The sequence below is a fragment of the Nipponia nippon genome, unplaced genomic scaffold, assembly GCF_047370975.1.
Source record: "Nipponia nippon isolate SJK-2023a ecotype South Korea unplaced genomic scaffold, ASM4737097v1 scaffold_1, whole genome shotgun sequence".
NCBI lineage: Eukaryota > Metazoa > Chordata > Aves > Pelecaniformes > Threskiornithidae > Nipponia > Nipponia nippon.
Genome location: NW_028262290.1, coordinates 151,413,434 through 151,434,660, shown reverse-complemented (window position 1 = coordinate 151,434,660; position 21,227 = coordinate 151,413,434). Strand labels below are relative to the sequence as shown.

The 21,227-nt window shown below is 40.5% G+C and overlaps 1 protein-coding gene and 1 long non-coding RNA gene across 15 annotated transcripts in view; one reads left to right on the top strand and one right to left on the bottom strand.

Annotated features, from left to right (window-relative positions):
* The window catches only part of LOC148057670 (uncharacterized), a 35,035-nt gene extending 26,474 nt beyond the window's left edge, over positions 1 to 8,561 (bottom strand). For 4 of the 7 annotated variants that reach the window (XR_015709141.1, XR_015709144.1, XR_015709143.1 and 1 more), the window contains exon 1: positions 8,290 to 8,429. This is a non-coding gene — a long non-coding RNA (uncharacterized LOC148057670). Of the gene's footprint in view, positions 1 to 8,289 lie in introns of all 7 variants that reach the window. The other 3 variants (XR_015709145.1, XR_015709140.1, XR_015709146.1) reach the window with 3 other exon arrangements.
* EPC1 (enhancer of polycomb 1) overlaps positions 1 to 21,227 on the top strand; it is a 73,754-nt gene that overhangs the window by 12,666 nt on the left and 39,861 nt on the right. For 6 of the 8 annotated variants that reach the window (XM_087778207.1, XM_087778224.1, XM_087778214.1 and 3 more), the window contains exon 1: positions 8,907 to 9,059. The exons of the other annotated variants lie outside the window; for them this stretch is intronic. In XM_087778207.1, the coding sequence (XP_087634333.1) occupies positions 8,907 to 9,059 (153 nt within the window). Of the gene's footprint in view, positions 1 to 8,906; positions 9,060 to 21,227 lie in introns of those variants that run through there. 8 annotated transcript variants of the gene reach the window in all.

Below are 21,227 nucleotides of genomic sequence, written 5' to 3'. Positions count from 1 at the left end.
CAGACTTTTGAAATCCAAAAGCTGAGTTATTTGTGTTTTTTTCCTTTCTTTGGAGAAATGCATTTATCTTCAGTAAAGATGGTATAGCCTGTATTGGGTACTTAATAACACAATCCTATTAATTTGATGTGGAAGTCATGAGGGTTTAGTCATACTGTAGGTACGTAGGTAGATCCCACTAATGTTTTTTTAAAAAAAAAAAAAGGTTGGTGACCCCCCACCTCCGCTCCAATCTAAACGTATGCATTAGGAAATGCCTCTCCTTTCCAAGATGCAAGTATACTTTCCTGCACCAAAAGACTTCTGAAGCCTAGCTAATTCCTATCTAGGTATAAATCAATGTTTTCCTGAATTGTCTGAGGCAAGCAGATATACTACTTTCATCCTGATTCAGGAACTGCAGTTTAAAGCATTTGACATTATAGAGTAGATATCAGACTATAACTCCACATTACTGAACACCAGCAATGTAATTCTGAAGTTCTGCAAATACTTGATCATACTATCCAGGAGCTCTGAAGCACTTGAAACAGTTTTCATAAATCGACTTGCAAGATAGAAATCCTGTCTTGGGAGTGTAAGGTATTACAGTAAATGATTTATTTTAAAACGAAAATCTATAAAGTTAGAGCATATGAGCTTACCCGGATTGAATTTGCAATATATTTGCACATACATAGAGCCATGCGATTAACAGTGTAGTAGTAAACTTTCTAAAGGTATGCAAAGGAATGGAGCTCATCCCCAGCATACTCCTTTATCCCAGGTTAGTGTGTGGACACTGTGGCAGCCTAAAGTTTATGTAGCGGTGTGGTGTCTGTGTTTGTGGTGGCCTTTGTTTTTGTCTGTTTTTAACTGAATGGTCAATTGAAGGATTCAGGACAGTGAGCATCGCTGGTGCCTACCGCCAGACCTATGTACAACCATAGTTTCTCTACTTCTGTTTGACATTTTTAGCCTTTTACCTTATCCTATGCAGAATATCAGAGTAATCTATACTTAGCTCTTTGATTAATGAATTAGCAGTTGTGTCGGCAGGAGAAGGTTGGGCTGCTTTTATTTGGTTTGGGGGTTTTTGGTTGGTTGGTTGGGGTTTTGGTTGCTTTTTTGTTTGGTTTGGTTTGGTGTTTCTTGGTTTTGGGTTTGTTTGGGTTTTTTTGTAAGCCCAATCCTTTGCATTTCCAGCAAGAAAAGGATAAATTTTTTGCCCTTCTGTTGGCTGTTCTACTGGAAATACATAATCATATGATTAACTTCACTTGACTCAGAAATTATTCATGTGTTATAAACCAATGTTCACAGAAGTCTGTGCCGAAGTAAGAGGTGGCTAGCCTGTCCGCCCAGCTCAGATTTTATTTACCATAACGTTTTAGAGTAATCAGCAAGAAAGAAGAGTAAATTGTGATTTTAATGTAACTATTGTTTTGTATTTCAGAATACAAAATGTTTTGGATAAATGTTTTAAAAAAACAAACAAACAACTGAGCATAAAGTCAGATATTTTCAGATTTTTTTGTCTCCCTTTTTCTTTTTTCTTTTTTTTTTTTTTAATTTTGCAAAAGGGTTACATTTTAAAACTTTGACTGTCTTACTACTTAATCCTGAAATATTATTTTGTGGAACAAGTTGCTGGAGAAGATGACTAAAGCAAGAATTCAAGGTGTGTCTAGCACAATATTTTGCAGGGAATACATACTATGGAATGGAAGAGTAAAGGAGAAACTCATAAATCACTTATCTTTTAACCCTTACAATTCTTAGGATAACTATTCTGAATCCAGTAAAACTTAAACAGGGAAAGATACCTTTCAATACAGAAGAGTCTTAGCATAATTTTTGTCTTTTTACCACTGCTATATCTAATAGAATAACTGCTTCCACTATCATGTGTTTTCCCTACGCACATAAGAACTTAAGTCTCCTGAAGAAGCCAGATAAAGGAAGCCGATTCCCTTCTGATAGTACTGAAAAACTCAGAAACCCTTTGTGCTTTCAGATACATTTTAGGCAAGAGAATGGTAAAATGGGCTCTCTCTGTACAGGTGATGTTGGGACAAATGTTGAGGCTGTAAAATAATAATCTTAAGTCATTAGATCCTCTTGTGGTCTTTCTGCTCCTCCTACGGAGGCAACTGCCTCCACCATCTTTAAGAGCTTAGCTATAGTTGCAAAAGTAGAAATGTGGTAATAGCTTTTGCTGCTCCTCTGTTAGCTTTGTTTCTTCTCAAGAAGAGAATTGCTGGCTAGTGGCTTTCCCTCCTCTTTTGTATATAGCTCAGTGGCATAACAGCTTTCAGGTTCAGCTTAGTTTCCCTGAGGATGCTGGACTCTACTTCTGAATATGTACGGCTGCCAACACATTCCCCAAGTAAGATTACACCATTAAATTGGCATCTAACTCCTTTCACTCGTGGAAAAAATGCTTGAACCTGTAAAACTGCACCCATACACAGTGATAAGTAATTATTCTGAAAGAAAATAAGAAATCCTTCGTTTATAGACTAGTTCAGACACTAGTCTTGTAGGCAAAGGTTTTCAAATATAGCATATGACAGTGTATTACTGTTTTGAGTGTGTATTAAATTGCATATACAGTTCTATCATTTTCAAATCCTTTTTGCACAGGTTTTATCATTCCAGACTACTGTATTCTGTAGCCTTCACAAACTGGATCATGTGAAGGAAGAGGGCAGCAGGAACATAACTTCTAACAGGGGTCTTTTCAAGTGCCTTTTCTTCTGATTTATGTAGTTGGGTTTTTTTGCTGAGTTGTTAAAGTATCTGATCAGATTCCAACTTGGTACTCAGTGCAGCTTCATAAGCAACTGTGCAGGGGCAGCGTGACTGCGGAGGAAACAGAACGAATGGCAGAGCAGAAAGCAGGACCGCAGTATCTTAAACCAATATTGTTAACAAAGGCAACGCATTACAAAGTGATAGTCCCATGCGGAGAGCCTGAGAAAAGACAGACCTATTGTTCATTTCAGCCTATCTTGGTTTTGGTAGCATTACCTAATGCAAAATAATGTGATTTTCTGCATGTAGTTTTAAAATGTGAAACCCATTGATCACACGGTAATTCCTTATCCAGCTTTAAGTATGGCCACGTGCAACAAAGTGTTAAAACTTCAGATGTTGTTGCAAGAAAGACAACTTCCGTGTTTCTGTTCTGAAGGTTCAAGACAACTAGTTTTATAATGCTGCTTTACTGGTCATTTCTAGTAACATACGGCTCATGAGAATAGCAGTCATTGGCTTTATAGTGGAAAAATCACGTGCTCGTGTTTAATACTTCTGAGCTTCTCGTTTTATCAGGCTCTTATATCCCCAAATTTAAAATTTTTTAGGCAGCTTTGGAATCTAAAGGATTATGTTTACTTACTAGCTGTTGAACGGTAACAGAAATAGGAGATTAAATGCAGTATTATCCCTTTCCATCTCTATTTGGTATTCTGCAGTGTAAATTGGAAGTGCTTACAAAAAATAAAAGGTAACTAAAGGATTTGGCCATGCAGTACATGTACATACCTGTTCACTACAGAAAGAAAAATTTATATATATATAAAAAGACAAATTACTTTCCCCTCATTGAAACAAAAATTGAGGAAGAGATTTACTTGGTCGCTACTTCAAATTATGATTCAGAAAGAACTTCAAACAAGCTTTGTACCTATTGCATCTCAACTACGAATACCTAAAATAACTAAGTGAATATATCATACCGTTCTTTGAGATGCCAAACCTATGAAACACTAAATTATCTTTCCAAAAAATGGCAGAAGTTATCACAAAGGCGTTCTACACCAGTTTTATAGTATGGTGTCTGAACTCTCTAAATATGTTTGACAGTTCCATTATCTCTTAAAACAGACAGTTGACACCAGCAAATAAAGTGAAATTCACTATGAATTACATCAGTTCATTTACGGTTGAAATCTTCATGCTGTTAAGATAATTTCTATATGCATCTACTTACTACTGTAATGTGACATTTTATAAAATAATGAAGAACCTCTAGTGTCATATTTGCCTACACTTATCTCACTTTAATCCAAATTCCAGGTAGCTCGCCGAGATGATTTAAAAGAATATTGCTATCTGTAATGTTATAAAACATAAACAACAAAAAAAAAAGATAGCTGAGAAGAAAATTTGAACAGAAGCAACACTAGCAAATGTAAAACGGGAATATACATACAGAATCCATAACAGCTTACTACAGACCAAAAGATGCACCTTTATCTTTCCAAATACCCTTAAGAGTAAGTCACGATGGAAAGAAATCCCAGTATGGCAACTTCATAGTGTGTCATTTCTTAATACTTGATTATGGAAGGGGGGGGGGGTGTGGGGAAAGACCAGTGACACTTTTTATCAGTTCAGAGTAGTCAGCATTATTGCTATATAAATAAACAATGAGTTAGTGAGCTCTACAATAGGAGAAGCAGGGTGTAAAGTAGTCCCAGAGTGAGAAAAATGAAAAATTGCAAATATTTATGGATACGCAAGTTAGTATATAGTTTAGTGTACTCATCCGATGCCTCAGTTTATGAAAATATGGTATTATCTTCTGTATGTAAGAACTATTTTTAAATGGTTGGCAAATAAGAAACATGTTTTACCTTTAACAGGTTCTATTTTTAATTGTTGTCTTCTACGGTTTTAAGTAGGTACAAGAAAAGTATGGCCAGAGAAAATGAACGTATGTAAGGAGTCAAATGTACTTGATTTCTAATCCCAGTTTGACTCTGGATTTCAGTGTATCATTATTTTGGGAAGGAGGGGAAAGAAGAAAGGAAGTTTAAAAAAAACACACAAAAACCTTTCTTCCAGTGAGGCTGGAGAGTGGAATGACATCAAATGTTCATTGTTAATACTATGTATTGCTGTGGATATTTATTTTTGCAAATAAACAGGCTTTCTTTAAAAATAGAACAATAGAAAACTCATATATGCAGTATCAGCCTTTATACTGTCCTTTATTTCAACCTTTAGCTCCTTTATTTTATACTTGCCTTTATATAATGTACTTAATTGGAGGTAAACTCCTAATATAAAAAAATGAGAACAAGAATATTAAAAAAAGAGTTTTTTAGAAGTTGGACAACTGTCTCCTAGAATTTTATGAAAATAGAGTTGCTTGATTCCAGAAAGCACCAAAAATGACACAGGGTTTAACCTATATGTGACTAGTTTGTGACTAGAAGCAATGATGGCTGTTAGAATGGGAGACAATACGAAACCCCAGTTCAGAAGACTACAATTCATGCTTAAAGAAAGTATTCAAAGTCTTTGACTCGGAGAGGTTTTAAGCCACAAAACAAAATAAATAGTAAAATTTGTAAAAACTTGTCAAATGGTTCATAGAACTTGCAAACCAAAATAAGAAGTTAAATTTTTGGGCTTCACAAGCCTGAGTTAGACGGTATCACAGGAGACCCCCTTCTGTAGCTGTATGGATCAAGTTGTTGGATCTTAGCCCTTAATGCTCAGTCTGAATTTGGTACTTTTGAATGCATATTGAAATGGTCATATTTACCACCTACATAGCTGATGTGCAAAGTGCTTTCATTTTAGTAAAGCTTGTTCTCTTAATTAAGTATTTTGAGATCATGAAAAGATGGAGCCTTAAAGAAATGCCTCCATGTTAAAGACGTAATTTCAGTGGTTTGTACAAAAGACCAGCAGTTCAAAATGCCACATTCATTATATTTCAGTTACCTTACAGTTCATTACATTGCAGTTTTTAAAACAGGCACATAGCACTTTGGTACAACAACTGAGTTTACACTTACTGATCTTCTACTGAGAGCTGGCAAAGAGTATTTTGGTCATTACGCAAAACATACCAATTTTGGAATAACTACTGGCATAGCGCAGCACTAATGTCTACAAATGTAATGTGAGCATTTTGGTAAATGCTACAAAATGGCAAAACTTAAAATATATCTGCATATCGTAACTGAGAGGAAGATAAAATAGAAACATCAGTCTGTTTATGTTCTATACTTTTTCCTGTTATCACCTTTGCAGAACAGAAATTAGGGATGATGTTGCATTGTTTTCAAATATCACACTTTTCATCTTACTAGCAAATTAATTTAGGTAATTTTAAGGGCTAATCAACTTCTGCTACAGAACAGTAAAACACAATCTGCTTTATTGGCAAAACGTTAAAAGCTGATGAATCCAAGAGTTTCAGGCCAAAACTCTTTCTTAATGCATACTGTCCTGTTTGTATCCAAATGTTATTGTCCATTCTGCTTGCTTTGCACTTTTCTCAAGCCTGTGGTAGGGTTAGAAATGCAAAGGTCAATTAAGGATAAGTTTAAACCTGAATACTCTTTCTTTATAGTTCAGGATATTTTGTATAGTTTGCTTGTCATTATGTGTTTTTCTTTCATCAGTGGAAGTAGCAAGTTATATTTAATGGCCTTATTTTTTTACTTAGCTGCCAGGTATTTAATTGTCATTTAGCGTTTTAGGTCAAAGCCAATCTATGATAGTGTATTGCTATTTTTTTTTTTATCGTCGTCTTACTTGTCTGCTAGTTGGATAAACTAAATTATTCAGTATTTGTGGAAAACTCTGTAGATGTTTTATGTGCAATTTATTTTAGGATTACTATTTCCAACTAGTGTGTGCTTTAAGCTTTAAAATTAGCATAAAAAGCAATATGCAATTTTAACATTTGGTTCTGATCTAACTACTGAAATACAATGTTATTCCTTAGTTCATGCCACTATCCTTTAAAATGAACAAACAAACAAAAACCTCCCTTAAAAAAAGAGTCTCATTCTCCTTAGCAGGTGTCTTCTACTGCATTACCCATTTGCAATACAGATAGAATTTCCTGTCCCAGAGAGGCTGTGAAGCTAAATGACCTGCAGGTGAAGCAGTCTGGGAGACCCACGGGGAAGTCAGACATGCAAATAGTTGGCTTGAAATTGCTGTTAGCAACTGCATCTAGCAATACTTCATTCAGTGGCTAGGAGTGGTTAAAGGTCGGGGATGGTGGTATTATTAAAGAGGTAATGCGATTAAAAAAATGGCTTTTGCTTCTATTACAGAGATACTAGATTTTTAAAGTTACTAAGCAAAACAAGGCTTTTCTAATGCTTTTGTTACATTTATGTCCTATTTCTGAAAGTTCTGTTTCCCAGGAGTAATATGTGGTAAAGAGCAAGTTCTGTCTACTTATTCTCATGTAACAGCACAAAACTACAATATTTTGCTTTAAAAGTGGAAGGATACTTAAATTCAAACAAAACCCAATTTTCTTGTACTTTTTAATTAAAATAAACATTAACTTCAAGAAGGTGGATTTATTTATGATTTAACTATAGAACTAGAATTACATAATAATCTAATGCAAGAACATAACATACGCAAGCATGTGAAGCGTTCCTTAACCAGACAGCTCTAGCGATGGCCTGGGAGAAACGGGTTTTGACACTTTTATGGCTGTGCTGTGACGACCTGGGGCAGCATGTGGAGACATTACTGAGACAAGCCAGGCTCTGAATTTCCTATCCCTTGCTTATAGCTGAATAGTGCATCAATTTAATCACATCATTGAGACGTAAACGAGCTTACCTAATGAGACATGCTCAAATTAGTTCTAACCTTTGCCTGTAGCGAGCTCGCTTGAGCAGGTAACCGATAACTTAAATCCAAGCAAGGGTTAAACTAGTTCACGTGTCTGCACTTCGCTACCGGACCAAGTTTCTGAAAGCCTCAGAGAAAAAGGCTGTAAATGCTGTTGCGGAGGTGACCGGTTCTTACAGTTCTTCACGTTTCCAGGGAGGTGCCTGCGTTCCTCCTTCACTTAGCATGAATGCGAACTTGGTTCCGCGACGCGGGGAGGGACGGGGCCCGGCGGGCAGGTGCTGCTGAGGGGGCCGGGGGTGCCGCCTCGCTGCCGGGGGCGCGGCGGGACGCCCGGGACAGCGGCCGCCGCCGCCGCGGGGCTCGGGCCGGGCGCTGAGGCGAGGAGCGCGGCCCCTCCGCCGCGCGGCCGCCCCGCAGCCGGCCCCCCCCCCCGCCCCGCCCCGCTCCGCTCCGGCCGTTGCTCGGGGGGCGCCGCGTTCGAAGGGAACCGGGCGGCCCCGCCGCCCGCCCGGGTCGGGGTAAGTGCAGCGCCCGGGGCAGGCTGCCCTTCGGTCCGGCGCCCAGCCGGCCCCCGAGTGACCGGAAAGGTCGGGGCCGGCCCTTGCCCCCTCTGCCCCGCTTCTCTTCCCCGGGTTCCCCGTCAGGGAGGCTGTCAGGGAAAGGCGTTGCCCCGCTTACCTCAGGGAGCCTTCCCCGCCGGGGGGCGGGGGGGATTTGGGGCCAGCCGAACCTCCTTACCGCCGCAGCAGCCGAGGGCGCCTTCCCCGGCGCAGCTCGGAGGCCGGGAGCGGGGCGGCCCTGGCCGCCGGCTGCGGGAACGGCCCCGCCCCACGCGAGACAGGGGCCCGCGGGGACCAGCGCCCCCCCCCCCCGCCGGCGGTGCCCCGCGCCCGCCGCCCGGCCGCTCCAAGCTCTCCCGCGCTCCCGAGCCCGCGCTCCCGTGCCCGCGCTGCGCGCGCTCTCCCCCGGGCGGCGCTGTGCCCGCGCCCCTGCGCGATGCAGTGTGGGAATGGCTGTGGCGCTGGGGTTGGCTGAAAGAGGCGGCCAGTCGAGGTTTAATGTCCGCCATGTTGGCCGTGGCGTATTGAGCGGAGCCGGAGCGGCGGAGGAGAGAAGCCAGCGCCCAGCCCAGCCGCGCCAGCCGGCGCCGCCGGGCCCCGTGTCGGAGTGCGCCCCGCCCTGCCGGGGGAGCCCCGGTCCCTCCATGAGAGCGCTCGGCGGGGTCCGGCTCTCAGCTCGGAGCGCTCTTGCTGTCGCCCCCCCCTCCCCAGCCGGAGCCGCCATCGCCGCCTAACATGAGCAAACTGTCGTTCCGGGCCCGGGCGCTGGACGCGTCCAAGCCGCTGCCCGTCTTCCGCTGCGAGGACCTGCCCGACTTGGCCGAATATGCCTCCATTAACCGGGCCGTGCCGCAGATGCCCACGGGCATGGAGAAGGAAGAGGAGTCGGTACGTGAGACCCCCCCCCCCCCTCGGCCGGGTCCCTCCATCCCCCCCGCACCCGGGGCCCCCACCTTCGCCTCTGCGCAAGCACAAAATGGCCGCCATCTTCTCCCCGCTCTCCCCGCCCGCCGGGGGGGGGGGGGGGAAACCTGGGGAGGGAAGGCGCCGAGCCCGGTGGCCCCTTACGGCGCCTTCCCCCGGCGCTTTCCTGCGGGCCCCTCTCCCCCGGCCCGCGCTCCGCGGCGGCTGGCGGCCCTTTCGGCAGGCCCCGAAAGGCACAAAGGGGGTCACGTGATACCGCGGGCGGCCGCCATTTTGTCTCTTGGTTCTTGGGCCGGGCCTTGTGCGGCAGCGGCGAGGAGCGGAGCGGAGAGGAGCGGGGGCCTCGGCGGCGGCGCCGCGCCCGCTCTGCCCCACCGGGTGGCGCTGCCGAGCCGGCCGCCGCCGCGGGGGGCGCTCGGCGGCGGCGGGTGGCGCGAGGAAGTTGTGGCTGCCGGCGCGGGAGCGCGCGCGCGCGCCGGCCCGGGCCGCCCTCGTGGGGGGAGCAGCGGGCGGGCGGGCGGGAAGCGGGGCGCGGGGCGCTGAGCGGGGCTCGCCGCTGGCTGCTGCAGCCGTGTTTTCCTTGCCGGCGTCCCCGCGCACGTGTTGCGGCGGCGCGCCGCCGCCTGACGGGCGGTAACGCCGGGGCTGCCGCCGGTCTGCGCGAACCGGCGGGAGCTCGGGGCTGCTGCTGAGCCGCTCCAGCGTGGACGGAGCTCTGCGGTGCTAATACCCGCTTCTTTTGCTGCCAGAAGCAGGGAGTGGAAGGGTTTCTGTTTAGGCTTATTTGAAAGCCCTAGAACTGCCTTCAGGCAGGCGTGGTGTAAGTGAAGTTGTGATGTTCACTACTTGGAAATGTAAAAGTCAGTACTGAAAGACTACTCAAAGTACGAAAATCCGAGTTTGGAGGCCAAAAGTTTATCACTTCCCTCTCAGATTTGCTGTCTCAGTGGAGTAGGAAACTTAGACGTTTTCGAACTTCAGGATCGTTTAATCATTCGCTCAGCGCGTTCCAAGATGGCTATAACATTCAGTAGCGGTTATTGCTGAAGACCCCTACTGAAGTGGGTTATTTGCTGTTTTCAGATCTTTAATTATTTCTTCAGTATAATCAAGTTCCCCCCACTTGTGCATTAAGCACAAATAGGAGAGAACTGTAGAAATACATTATGTAAACAGGTTTTGAAATGTAGTGATAAGAACAAACGTGACAGTTTCATAGTCTTGAGTTTTGCTAGTTGTCGGGCTGCCATTGTCCTTCGAAGGTGACAGGCTGTAAAGTTCCTGTTTGTATTTCTAGATGTAGCAAACTTTGAGTTACTTCTCTAAAACTTAAAATGCACATATTTTCTTTAAACGCGGTCTTCTCTTTGTGACACTATTGCTCTAAGTTAACTGATACTGTGAATTTTTATGAAATGTCTTCAGGCTGAATGATTTCTAGAGAGTAGTACTCTTTGCATGTTGTTTCCATTCAGTAACTACTCTCTGAGGCTTCTCCAGTGTAACTGCCTACCATTTTAACATAATTCAGTATTTCCAAGTCCGGTGCAAGTCATGAGTTGCTTTAAACATCCACTAAATGTATATAGTGAGGGGGTTGTTGGTGGGTTTTTTATCGTTTTGTTTGTTTGTGTTTATATTTTTGTGAAGTGAAGGTGCTCAAAACTGTAGCATGGTGTCCATTTAGTAGTAGTACTTAAGCAGTAGGTAGCAATGCTTAGATGCTCGTGGGTTTTTTTTGGTGCAGTACATGTGTTCCGAATTGCTACCTGTAGATTCTGAATACGGGAGAGAGCACTCTTAATTTCCACTTGTACCAGAATTTTAAATTTTGTTATGTTTGCTGTGATACTTGCTTGCCGAGTGTATTTCTCAGTTAAAGTGAGCAAGTGTGCATGCATGCATTAATTTATGTAGAAATGTCAGGTTGCTGTCTGTCTTACTGTTTGCCTGTCAGTGACAAGTCTTCAGGCTACAAAATTACGTGGGATAACTGTATAGCCTGCATAAACCCGGAGATAGATGTCCTGGCTAAGGAAGAGTAGTCGTGGGCAAGGGAAGATTTTTAAACATTAATTTTAAGACTTGGTTCTGTGGTTAATGTGATGCTTTTGTTTACTAAATCTAGCTTTGAGGGTTAAACTTCAGAGCTGTAGGTGCAAGTAAACACTTTTCACAGTTAAAGTTTACTCATACCTTTGTTCTAAATATATGCGTACACACACAAACACACCCCCAAGAGAGATTTGTTTGCCATGGGTAAACACAGGTGTCTTCCTGAATTCTTTTTGGATCTTCTTACATAAGATAGTTGATGTTAAACTCTTCACCCTTCTTCTTTCTGCAAACTTGCTAAATTTCCTTCCTTCCCTATCGTTGCCCAAAAAAGCTTTCTCTTCAGTTTTATGCTGGTGTTGACAACAAAGAGACATGGTACTTGACTGAAGTTATGGCAAACCTCACAGGTTTAATACCCTGCTACATTCTGTTTCCAAAACTTTATGCTGTGCAGAATTTTGGAAATTTGAGAGTTGTTTGTATTATGTAGCAGTTGAAGACTTGAGTTAGAGGATTTTTTTCCTAATAGTTATGAAAATAATAGATATTTTGTATTATCCATTTCTTTACAAACAGATGGCAAAGTGTCCATAAGAGTCTGGGGGGAGGGGGTGGTGGCTTCAACTAGTGTGAAGAGGCATTTATAACTATTTTATAAATAGAATTCTAACATTGCCTTGAGTTTTGCATAAATGTAATTTTAAATGAAGACATATTTGGAGTTAAGAGCTCTCCTCTTGACTAAATAACTTTCCCTAGGGAAAAATGCAATCAAAGAGACTTAATATTCAAGCATCAAGTCGTAAGATATTTAAATGACTAATTAGTGTTTTGATGCACAAAAAGGAATCTATTTTGCTTCCCTTTCATCTTATCTTTCTCCCATCCTGTTCCTACAAAGAATAAATATAGAAAGTAGTACATCTTCCATTATTGCAACTGGAAACTTCAGTTAAGCAGTGATGTTCTCTGAGTCTTCTGAAGAAAAACAACCTTGCTAAGTTGATATGAGTTCTAAAATATGCAGTTGATAAGAGGGATACAGTAACTCTTTAAAAAGAAGTGGCAATTAAGGGCCTTAAAGTGATGTTAATTCTGTTAACAAGTAGAGTATACCTGTCTGCTTAGTAAGTCATAACTTCAGTTAGTGGTTTTGCTTGGAGGTAAAAGACTATAGTAAAAAGCTCTTTGGCACACAGATAGTGGTGCTTGAAGTTATCAACTGATACTGTGTTCTGACAGTTGGTTTAGCTCCCAAGTTTCTAGGGTAAACACATTGTGGCTGTTGCCAAGTCTGTTGCTAAATGTAAGAAACTAAAAACTATCAGGAGACACATGCATCTCTAAAAAGAAAAAAAAAAAAAGCCTTCAAAATGTAATGATACTTCTTATGCAACACTGAACATCTCCTGTATTATCTCAAAATCCTCTTTTTGAGCGAAACACATCCTTAGTGCTGTAATTTTGAGAACCAAACAATGGACCACTGTTAATATAGTAATGCAGATTTGGCTAACAAGTCCATTTTGATTCATAACTGCCTGAATAAAGAAGTAGATGGATCGGATTTGTTTATCCTTGGTGAAGGAATTTTTTTAAAGGTGTTAATTTGTGTGGCCTCTTGTTTTGTGTTTTTTGACGGGGGTGCTGCTTTTTTTTTTTGTTGTTAACTGGAAATTCAGATTCTAGACAGAAAGGAGACAGCTGGAAAAGCAGGCCAGAGGTAACTAGTTATGGGAGATAAAGTACTTTACTGAAAAAATAAGGCACACTGAAGGTTTCTGAACGTGTTTGGTAACTTCTGTTCCAGAAAGAAAGCATGCTTAGCTTTACAGGCATCCTAGATTTGATGGCCTCCAACCAAACCAAGGAAAATGACACTTATTTTCCCTGCATTTTTCTGAAAGGAAAGCAAATAGGGGACACACTGCATCCCCAGCCTCTAGATTCCCTTAGATAGAAAATAGAAACTTAGAGAGGTTTTGAAACTTTGTAGATATTAAAAAAAAATTATCCTTGTGGAGAATTATTGTGAATATAGTTAGTAGTTTTTTTTAAGAGTTAAAAAAAAGGAACATAGCCATGTGTTCGAAGCACTTTATATCAACATTTACAAGGCATATTTAAAATGCCAGGAAGTGTGAACTTTTAGCTGAAGCAGTGCCTCAACACAGATTAGTGTATGAGCAGAGATGCTTTTAATTGAGAAATGAACTATCTCAATAGGAAAATATGGCTATGTTGATGGCATTTCTACAGTTAATACAGTCTTATGGGTATGGGAATTATAATGGGTTTGAGTTTTTTTTTTTGGTTTGGTTTTTTCTTGAGTGAGTTTGTTATCCTGATGTAAATGCTGATATTACTGTGGTCATACTAAGGTTTTGGGTGTTACATTTCCATTTAGTCTTGTGTATGTTCAGGTTTGTATAGGTCAGATGCACATTTTCCATCGGGTAAACTTTTTTCTAAATCCCAGTGTCTCTGTCCTTTGTGTTGAGGCAGGGGAGAGAGCATCAAGCGGTGAGAAGTCCTGTTGCTTTATTGTATTACTCTCTTAACTCCCTCTTCTGACTAAGGTCATGGTCCAGTGGTTAATCTTTGCCCTCATCTTAACCCTGGAGTAGCAGCTTTCTTCTCCTGCTAAATTTCTGCCAGAATGATGCACTATGTGGAGTTCTGTTCTTAAGGTTCAGAGTTTAAAATTTGAGCTTGCTTTCTAATTTTCGTTAGTGTTGCTAGTAGCAGATAGAAGAATTAAGCACCCAGAGTCTGAAATTACAAGCTGTACAGGTGTTCATTCAGTTCTTACTGTTTGCATATGTGTTATGATGTAACTAACAGGTTGCACAGAAGATGGAATTAAGTCTGTGTGTGCAATTGTCATCTGTAAATACTGTCGTGCTCTGTTACCTGGTGTTTGAGCAAACTGTTGAAATAGTTTAAAATGTGCTTTTGATCTCTTTACATCCATAGTTGTAGTTATGTTCCTTTCCCTGGCTTTGGGGATGTTTAAGAAAAGCTTATTTAGTAAAACTTCATTATTAGAGGTAATTTTTCTTTCCCCTAATTTCAGCATGACCTGTCAGTATTTGCTAAAGGCTATAGAAGACCTAATGAAGATAACCTAATGTTCATTCAAATGCTTTGGAATGCTTTGAACATACTCCCTAATAGGTTGTGTCTTAATTTAGCAAAATGCTACTTGGTTAATTTCCCATTTACCCAGTTGAGGTAGGCTCAAGGATCACATACTGTCAGTGAAACTGCCTTGAGCACAGCTACTGTAGATCTCTTCCAAGCAATACCTGCACAGAAAATATGCCTTTCTCCCTAATCCGTGCTGGAGGCATTGGGAGGCTACCATATCCAGATTCTCTTGCTGCCGAAACAGCTGTTTTTACCTTATCAAGGGAAAAAGCTAGTAAGGAATGTACAAGAAAGGACCCGTATGTCACCATCTAAGCCATGATGAATTTAGAAGTGTGTGAAGTAAGTGTATAGCTCAGGAGTGGTGAGTCAGTGAATGAATGGTCTTGAATTACATATGTAAATTTCACTAAAGGTCCTATAGTCTTTTTTGTTCATTACATTCTTGCCAGCTTAAGAAACTGCATTCTGTGTGTGCTTCCATAAAAGTATGTATTTTCTTATTAAATAACCATGTGTAAGTGTCTAAGTACTCTTAAAATCACCACTACCTTGCTGATGCACGATTCACTGATATTAAGTGTTTTAGGATCTTGTAGGGGCAATCAGAATTATATGAATGTAAAATTATAACAGATACTGTAACTGAATCATCAGTTTCAAGTCTGGAATTTTTTTTTTCTTTTCATTGATGTAGAGTCAGGGAACTCCCTATAAAGTTTTTAGCTTACTACCAGAAGAGAATCTGCACACCCTTTCCCTGCCCCTGGTTGTAGAAGTCAAGTATAATCTTAAAACAGATGAATTGAACTCTTTTAGTGGTCCTTCTTAGACCAGGAGAGCCGAAATATTGAAGGATTTTGATGTAAATGGGGAGAGTAGAGACAGGGGTTTTTGCATGCTCTTTGATTCAGTAGTCCTGCAAACTGGAAGAGTATTGCTTCCTGTTTATGGCTTGTTCCCCTTTTGTCATGTCCCCTTTTCTGCTCCCTCATAGTAGGAAGCATTAATTTTATGTACCAGTCTAATCTTTTTTTGTGCTTGATTTTTAAATACACTTAACTCATAGATTAGATTCCTAAGAGCATACGTGTTTGCTAATTTGATAGCAGGGGAAACAGAGAAACAAGGGTTTGTTGCAATTTTGTATAAAACAACAGTCTACAAACACCTCGGTTCAGAGCTGGAAGAGATTCTTCTGTGAGCTCATGTAGTGGCCTTAATTTTACCTTTTAATTTGGTATTGAGCTTAGTAACTTCAGATATACCTATGTGAAAAAGATCTGAGATACTTAGAGAATTTTGAGAGAAAAAACGTGACAGCTTACCACAAACAGGGCCAAATTTCAAGCGTAAGAAAACTCCCATACCATTCCAAAATATTCAGGTGAATGAAAAGTGTTTGTTTTCTTTCCCCCTTCTCTCTCTGTGCCCAGCTTCTGACTATGTAGTAATAGTGACAGCTTACTGGATATGTCACCTTCAGTTCCACCAAAGCTTTTTGTTCCGTTGTGTTTAATGTTGGAAGGTATTCTGCGCACCTGCACATTCATGCAAGTTAGGAAGTCCGGCTGATGGTGAGGAGTAGCTTCGCTAGTGAGCAATTTATGCACTGTCTCCGACTACCTAAAGAAACTGGTTAGTTCTGTGATATGAAACCCACCTGTGCCAACGGTGTTTTCCTTTTGAAGTTGGGGATGGTGGCAACATAGACTGCTATTACAGATTGGTGGAATTTATTTGAGGCTGGAATGAGATTGCCCATCCCAGTTTGAAATCAGAAGCAGCTTACTGTGTTCATCTATGAACAAGAAGTATAGATTATGCCTATGGGATTTGACAACTTCCTGGAAGCTAGCAGTTCTGTGTAAAAGTTTAGGAATCGTGATAGATGGCCATAGAGAAGTCGGGTAGTAACTTGAAGTTGTGAGCAGGGGACTGCCATGAAAGTGGTTTGATAACGTGATGTTAGTTCTGTATATGGTGTCAGTTAAATGTGTAATCATGGTGAAGGTGTACGTGCCATGCTTCAAAGTAATGTTGAAAATATTTAAGGTTTCAGAGAAGTTGGTTGATCATCAGTGCCTTATGCAGATCAGGGGCTTCTCCAGGAGGTCCAAATTCTGTTTTGAAATGATGGAGGATATCAATTAGCAAACTTGCTTTGGAAGAATTTCAAGTCAGGGTATTTGTGTTTTAGGTGGAGGATGTTCTTTTCTAGTTTGTTTATAGTCTATACGAGTTATATATGCTCATAAAAGCAATTTAATTCCTTCTAAAAAAGCTGTTCCAGCAAAGCTAAGTGTAGACCAGTCTTAAGGAATTGGTTTGATATATGCATACTCAAATTATTTTTAACCTTTTCTTGACTTCCCAGTACTGGCACAAAGAGAGGGCATGTAACAGCAGCGGCTTTATGTATAGCAGAGTTAACTACAGTGAGACCAACTGTTCATGTTCAGACTTAAAATAAAAAAGGTTAGACTTACTTAGTACTTGTTTATTTATAGTGAGGATGGTTAACCATTGGAAGAGATTAAAAATCTTGCTCATTATTTACATTAAGACTGAGGGGAAAAAAAACCACAACGATAACTTTGTTAGCAGTATTCTTAATAGCACAAGAAGTAATACAACTGGCAGGGTTTTGGAGTTAGAGGAGAGGAGCTTATGTCAGGGTAAACTGTAAGTCATTTTAAGGCTGAGCATGTGTGGAAAAGCTTTACCTGCTGGGAATTTTCACAGCCTGTCTTAAAGAGGAGCCTCGTAAGGTTATCTTCCTGACTTTTTCAGATTTGGTCTATTGTATAACGGATTTGAATAAAGGCTATTAATTGTGTGCAGTAAAATATTAGTAACATTAATAACGGGAAGGGGCAATAATTCAGTAACATTAATGTTTGAGAATCAGGGTGGTGTGACTTCATTTTTATTTTCATTTTAATGGCTAACATCCTGTATTTTATTCCAGTAAAACTTATGTTGTTCACAGGAACCTGCCTAGTATTAATTTGTTTTGGGTAGGAAAAAAGTGCAATGTGGCAAGCCCCTAAATCTGCTAATGTTTTCTTTGAGTAGACCACTTTGCTTGTAGCTATCTCAATAGTTGTGCCATAAGTATATGATCATATTCCTCAGAAATGTATATGCAATTATTTGACTATCAATTTGTAAAGAGTATTCAGTGTGAGTTTTGAATACCTGTAAGTTGATACATTACTTTTTTCAAATCTTTGTTTTAAAGGAATGTGCGTGTGTTTGTATGTGTGTGGGAGTCTACTCTGCTAGAATAGAATACTGTAATTCTCTGGCCTTAAATATATGTAATAAGTTACTTGTTCTTTTTCCACTTCATACTTGTAAGAGGAAAAACTAGGTTTAATGTCAAGGAATGCATCAAATGACTAATGCATCAGAATAAAAATGCTGGCTGCTGCTTTTGTGTCTGTATAGATCTTCTTCCTGTTTAATGAGCCGTTACCTATGCTCCGCTCTCCCTTCCACCAGCGTATGTGTGTTTCTGTGTGTTCAGCTGTATGGACGTTCAAGGGCTAACCCTGTACTGGGAGGATCCTTCTGGTTAAAAAAATACGTGAAGGTGAATTGTGTGAATTGCATGAAGTGAGGATGGAGTAAAAGTTCCCAAACTTCCTGGTCTGTGAGTCTCTTCACGCACAGGCAGTTTGAGTGAGAGAGGAAACTATCTTCTTAAGGTTTAAGTACCACTCTTAAAGATTTGTTTCCTTTGTATTTAATCAGGAGTCAAGAAATTCACACTTTTTGAATTGGAAGCTTTCAAGAGGGTGTTGTTGGAAAGGATTGCTTCCCAACATCCGTTTACATTCATACCTTTATACCAATTTCATGACTTCAAGGTTGTTCCTTCCTAGTTCTAAGCAGAAATTATTAGAGATCTTGCAGCCTGCCTGGAAGACTTACTAAGCTTACACTTGAGGAGAGAGATTTGTAGTAAAGGCTGCCCTTATATATACATTTCATGCTACTGTCTATTTTCTGTTATAATTTGAAGAGCTTTAGTTTTCAGATTCTTCACTGATCAGATGTCCGACTCAAAGCATTGGGTGCTAGGAAGGCGTTAGCATGGAAAATTGAGTTCTGCATAGGCTTCAGTTTCCAGATTTTCCTTTTCAAAACTCAAGGATTTTGTGCAAGGCTGTGTTGTTACGAAAGTGTAATGATTGTGTGTTAAAGATGCAGAACTTGTTTTGGAAAGGGAAGAAGGGTGCAGGTTGCCAAACTGTTGATGTGGAATTTTGGGTCAGCCTCATTACTTTCTCGGCATAGGTATGGAAACACTTAGCATAACTTGATTTTTTTCCTCTTCTGTCTGTGCCATTATCATTCCCTGTGTTACTCTGTCTATATAATACATAACATCTTTTCTTCCAGGCATTTCACAAGATTTAATTATTTGAAATGTCCTGTTCTCTTGTGTTTCTAAATTCTCTAGTTTTGTTCTCCTTAAATTTCTTTAAACACTGGTGATAAAATTGTATTCCTGGTTTCCCCTGTGCCTTTATGTTTTTGCTTAAGAAATGCAGTTTTTAACTGTGTGGTAGATCTACACACCCCCACCCCCCACCCCGCCGCCAATCCTGTATTGGTATTTCAGCAGGACGTGTCCTGTGTGCCTTATTGATATTTGATTTTTCTCACTACTTAAATACAAGGAAACGAATTCTGAAAAGAGTGACAGAAAATAGGAACTGACTTCAGGAAGAAGATTTCACAGTATTGAGATCTGACTTAATATTATAATATATAATTTATAATACAAAATATATTTATATTTATAATATAAAATTCAGTAACCTAGATATGTATCTGAAATGAGCTGATCTTAAAACAACAGGGTGGTTTTATTGGAAAGCTTAGGAGTAAGGTTACAGGTAAGAGCCAACTTGAGTTTGAGCTGCAGAATTTTTCTATTTTCTTACTGAATCCTTTAAGCGGGTTACTTATACAAAACTTGGATCCTTCAGACACTTATGGATACGTTTATGCACTGTCTTCTGTTTCTCAATGATTTTTTTTTTACTTTCATGTGTTCTTTGCCAAACGTGATGACCTTGTTTGCCCTTCTGTTGCTATTTATCTTCTGTGTTGTTAGAAGAAAGTTATGATTAATATTACTGCACTAGCTCTGCTTTCTGATGAAGATGCTGTGGTCTTAAAGTAAGCCCAGTACTATATGAGACTGTTCAAATGTTAGGAATAAAGGTAGTTTAATATTCACAGTCCATCTTGGGCAACTAATGTATTTTATCAAGTTAGAACTTGAAGTCAATAGTCAAGACTTTATTTTCTTGCTGTCTGTATGAGGGGAGAGAACTTGAGCTACCAAAACTGAAGTAAAACAGCTTCCCTCTTTTGGTCAGTAATGTAAGGTTTGTTCAGTGAGGAAAAAAGTACATGTGGGAAATTAGCGAAACATGCATGTTTACAAAATCCTTCTGTCTAACGAATCTTTACCAGGGCTGTAGGATAAGAGTGATTAACAGAATTTTCTATTGCATGTTCGTTCTCTCAGCCTTCCTCTGAAGGAGAGGTATTTTCTCTGAGGTGTCTTGTCTTGAGAAGGTGTTTAGAAATTTGCTTAATGGTAGTTAAATATTGAAAACAAATCTGGCATGTCTTGGGCTGGAACAGAAAGTGGTGAGGTTTTTTGATGATCTTCAGGGCTTTATTGGAGGAGGTTGTGTTAACCCTTATGTCTGGCCTGGTTTTCTATAGCATCTATATCTCACTGCAGAAAGACCTTGAGCTCGTAGATGGTAGTTGTTAAATCTTGTCTTTGGGAGCTTTAGCTGGCTTTTAGGTAGTTGGAGTGTGGGCCTACAGCGTGTCCTAGAAATAAAGACAAAACCTCAGCATTGATAACATCTGGAGAAGCTGGTAAGGGAAGAGAAGCTCTGAAGTGCTCCTAATAAGTTTATTTTACTGAGGAAAGTGTACTGCAAACTATCTATTAGCTATAAGTTTTTAAGCGTTAACGTCATGGGTATGTTGCGGGACTAGTCCAGTCAGAAGGTAACAGTTTCATCGTTGTATGGCAGGATAGTATGAAGTTCTGAAGCCATCTGGAAGCGATAGGAAAACCATTCATGGATATGCCCATTGGTAAACGAGAGCCTATCAAAAAGCCAAATATGTGAAGCCAAGCCCTCAATTTGTTCATTATTGATTCATTTGAACAGGTAAAGGAGGTCCCTGTGCGTGATTTAGTAACCTGATTATTTTAAAATGTTGTATCCAGTGGCTGACTTAACTTTGTAATTTGAAAAATTAGAGAAGTGCGGTATCTGGCATTTTATTTTGGCTTGTATTAAATTAAATTGTAATTTCCCTGGTATAATTTTCTGGAAAAAAAATAATCTGCATGTTTTCCAATATTAGTCTTCTCATGAATATCGTATCCTGTCTCAGCAATTTAAGTTTGACCTCTTACTTGACCTGTCCTCAGGAGAACTCTGGACAAGAAGCACTTTTTAGTTAATAGAGGAGGGGAAGATTTAGCAATAAATTTGCTCTTATCCCAGACTGTTTTGCACTGTGGTCAGGAGTGTATGTACAGTTCACTTCTATGTTTATACTGGATGTTTGTCTTGTTTTTGTGGTTTATTCCCACCGTTAACACGGAGACTGAGCTGCGGTGTAATTTCTCTTCAGATGGTCATAGAGCTAAATGGTAGCTGAGAAGTTTACTCTCTGGATTGTTTGAATAGTTTGCTCTTTCACACTTGTTAAGTATGAATTATGCATTCACATTACCTGAGAATGTTAGATGGTATTTATTGCTGAGGATTCGAAGGAAGTCAGACCACCACTTTAGCAGATGGCACCGTCTGCACAGGTGGAACTGGAATTTGAGGTCCTAAGCCAGCTTTTGGCAGCAGTATCATT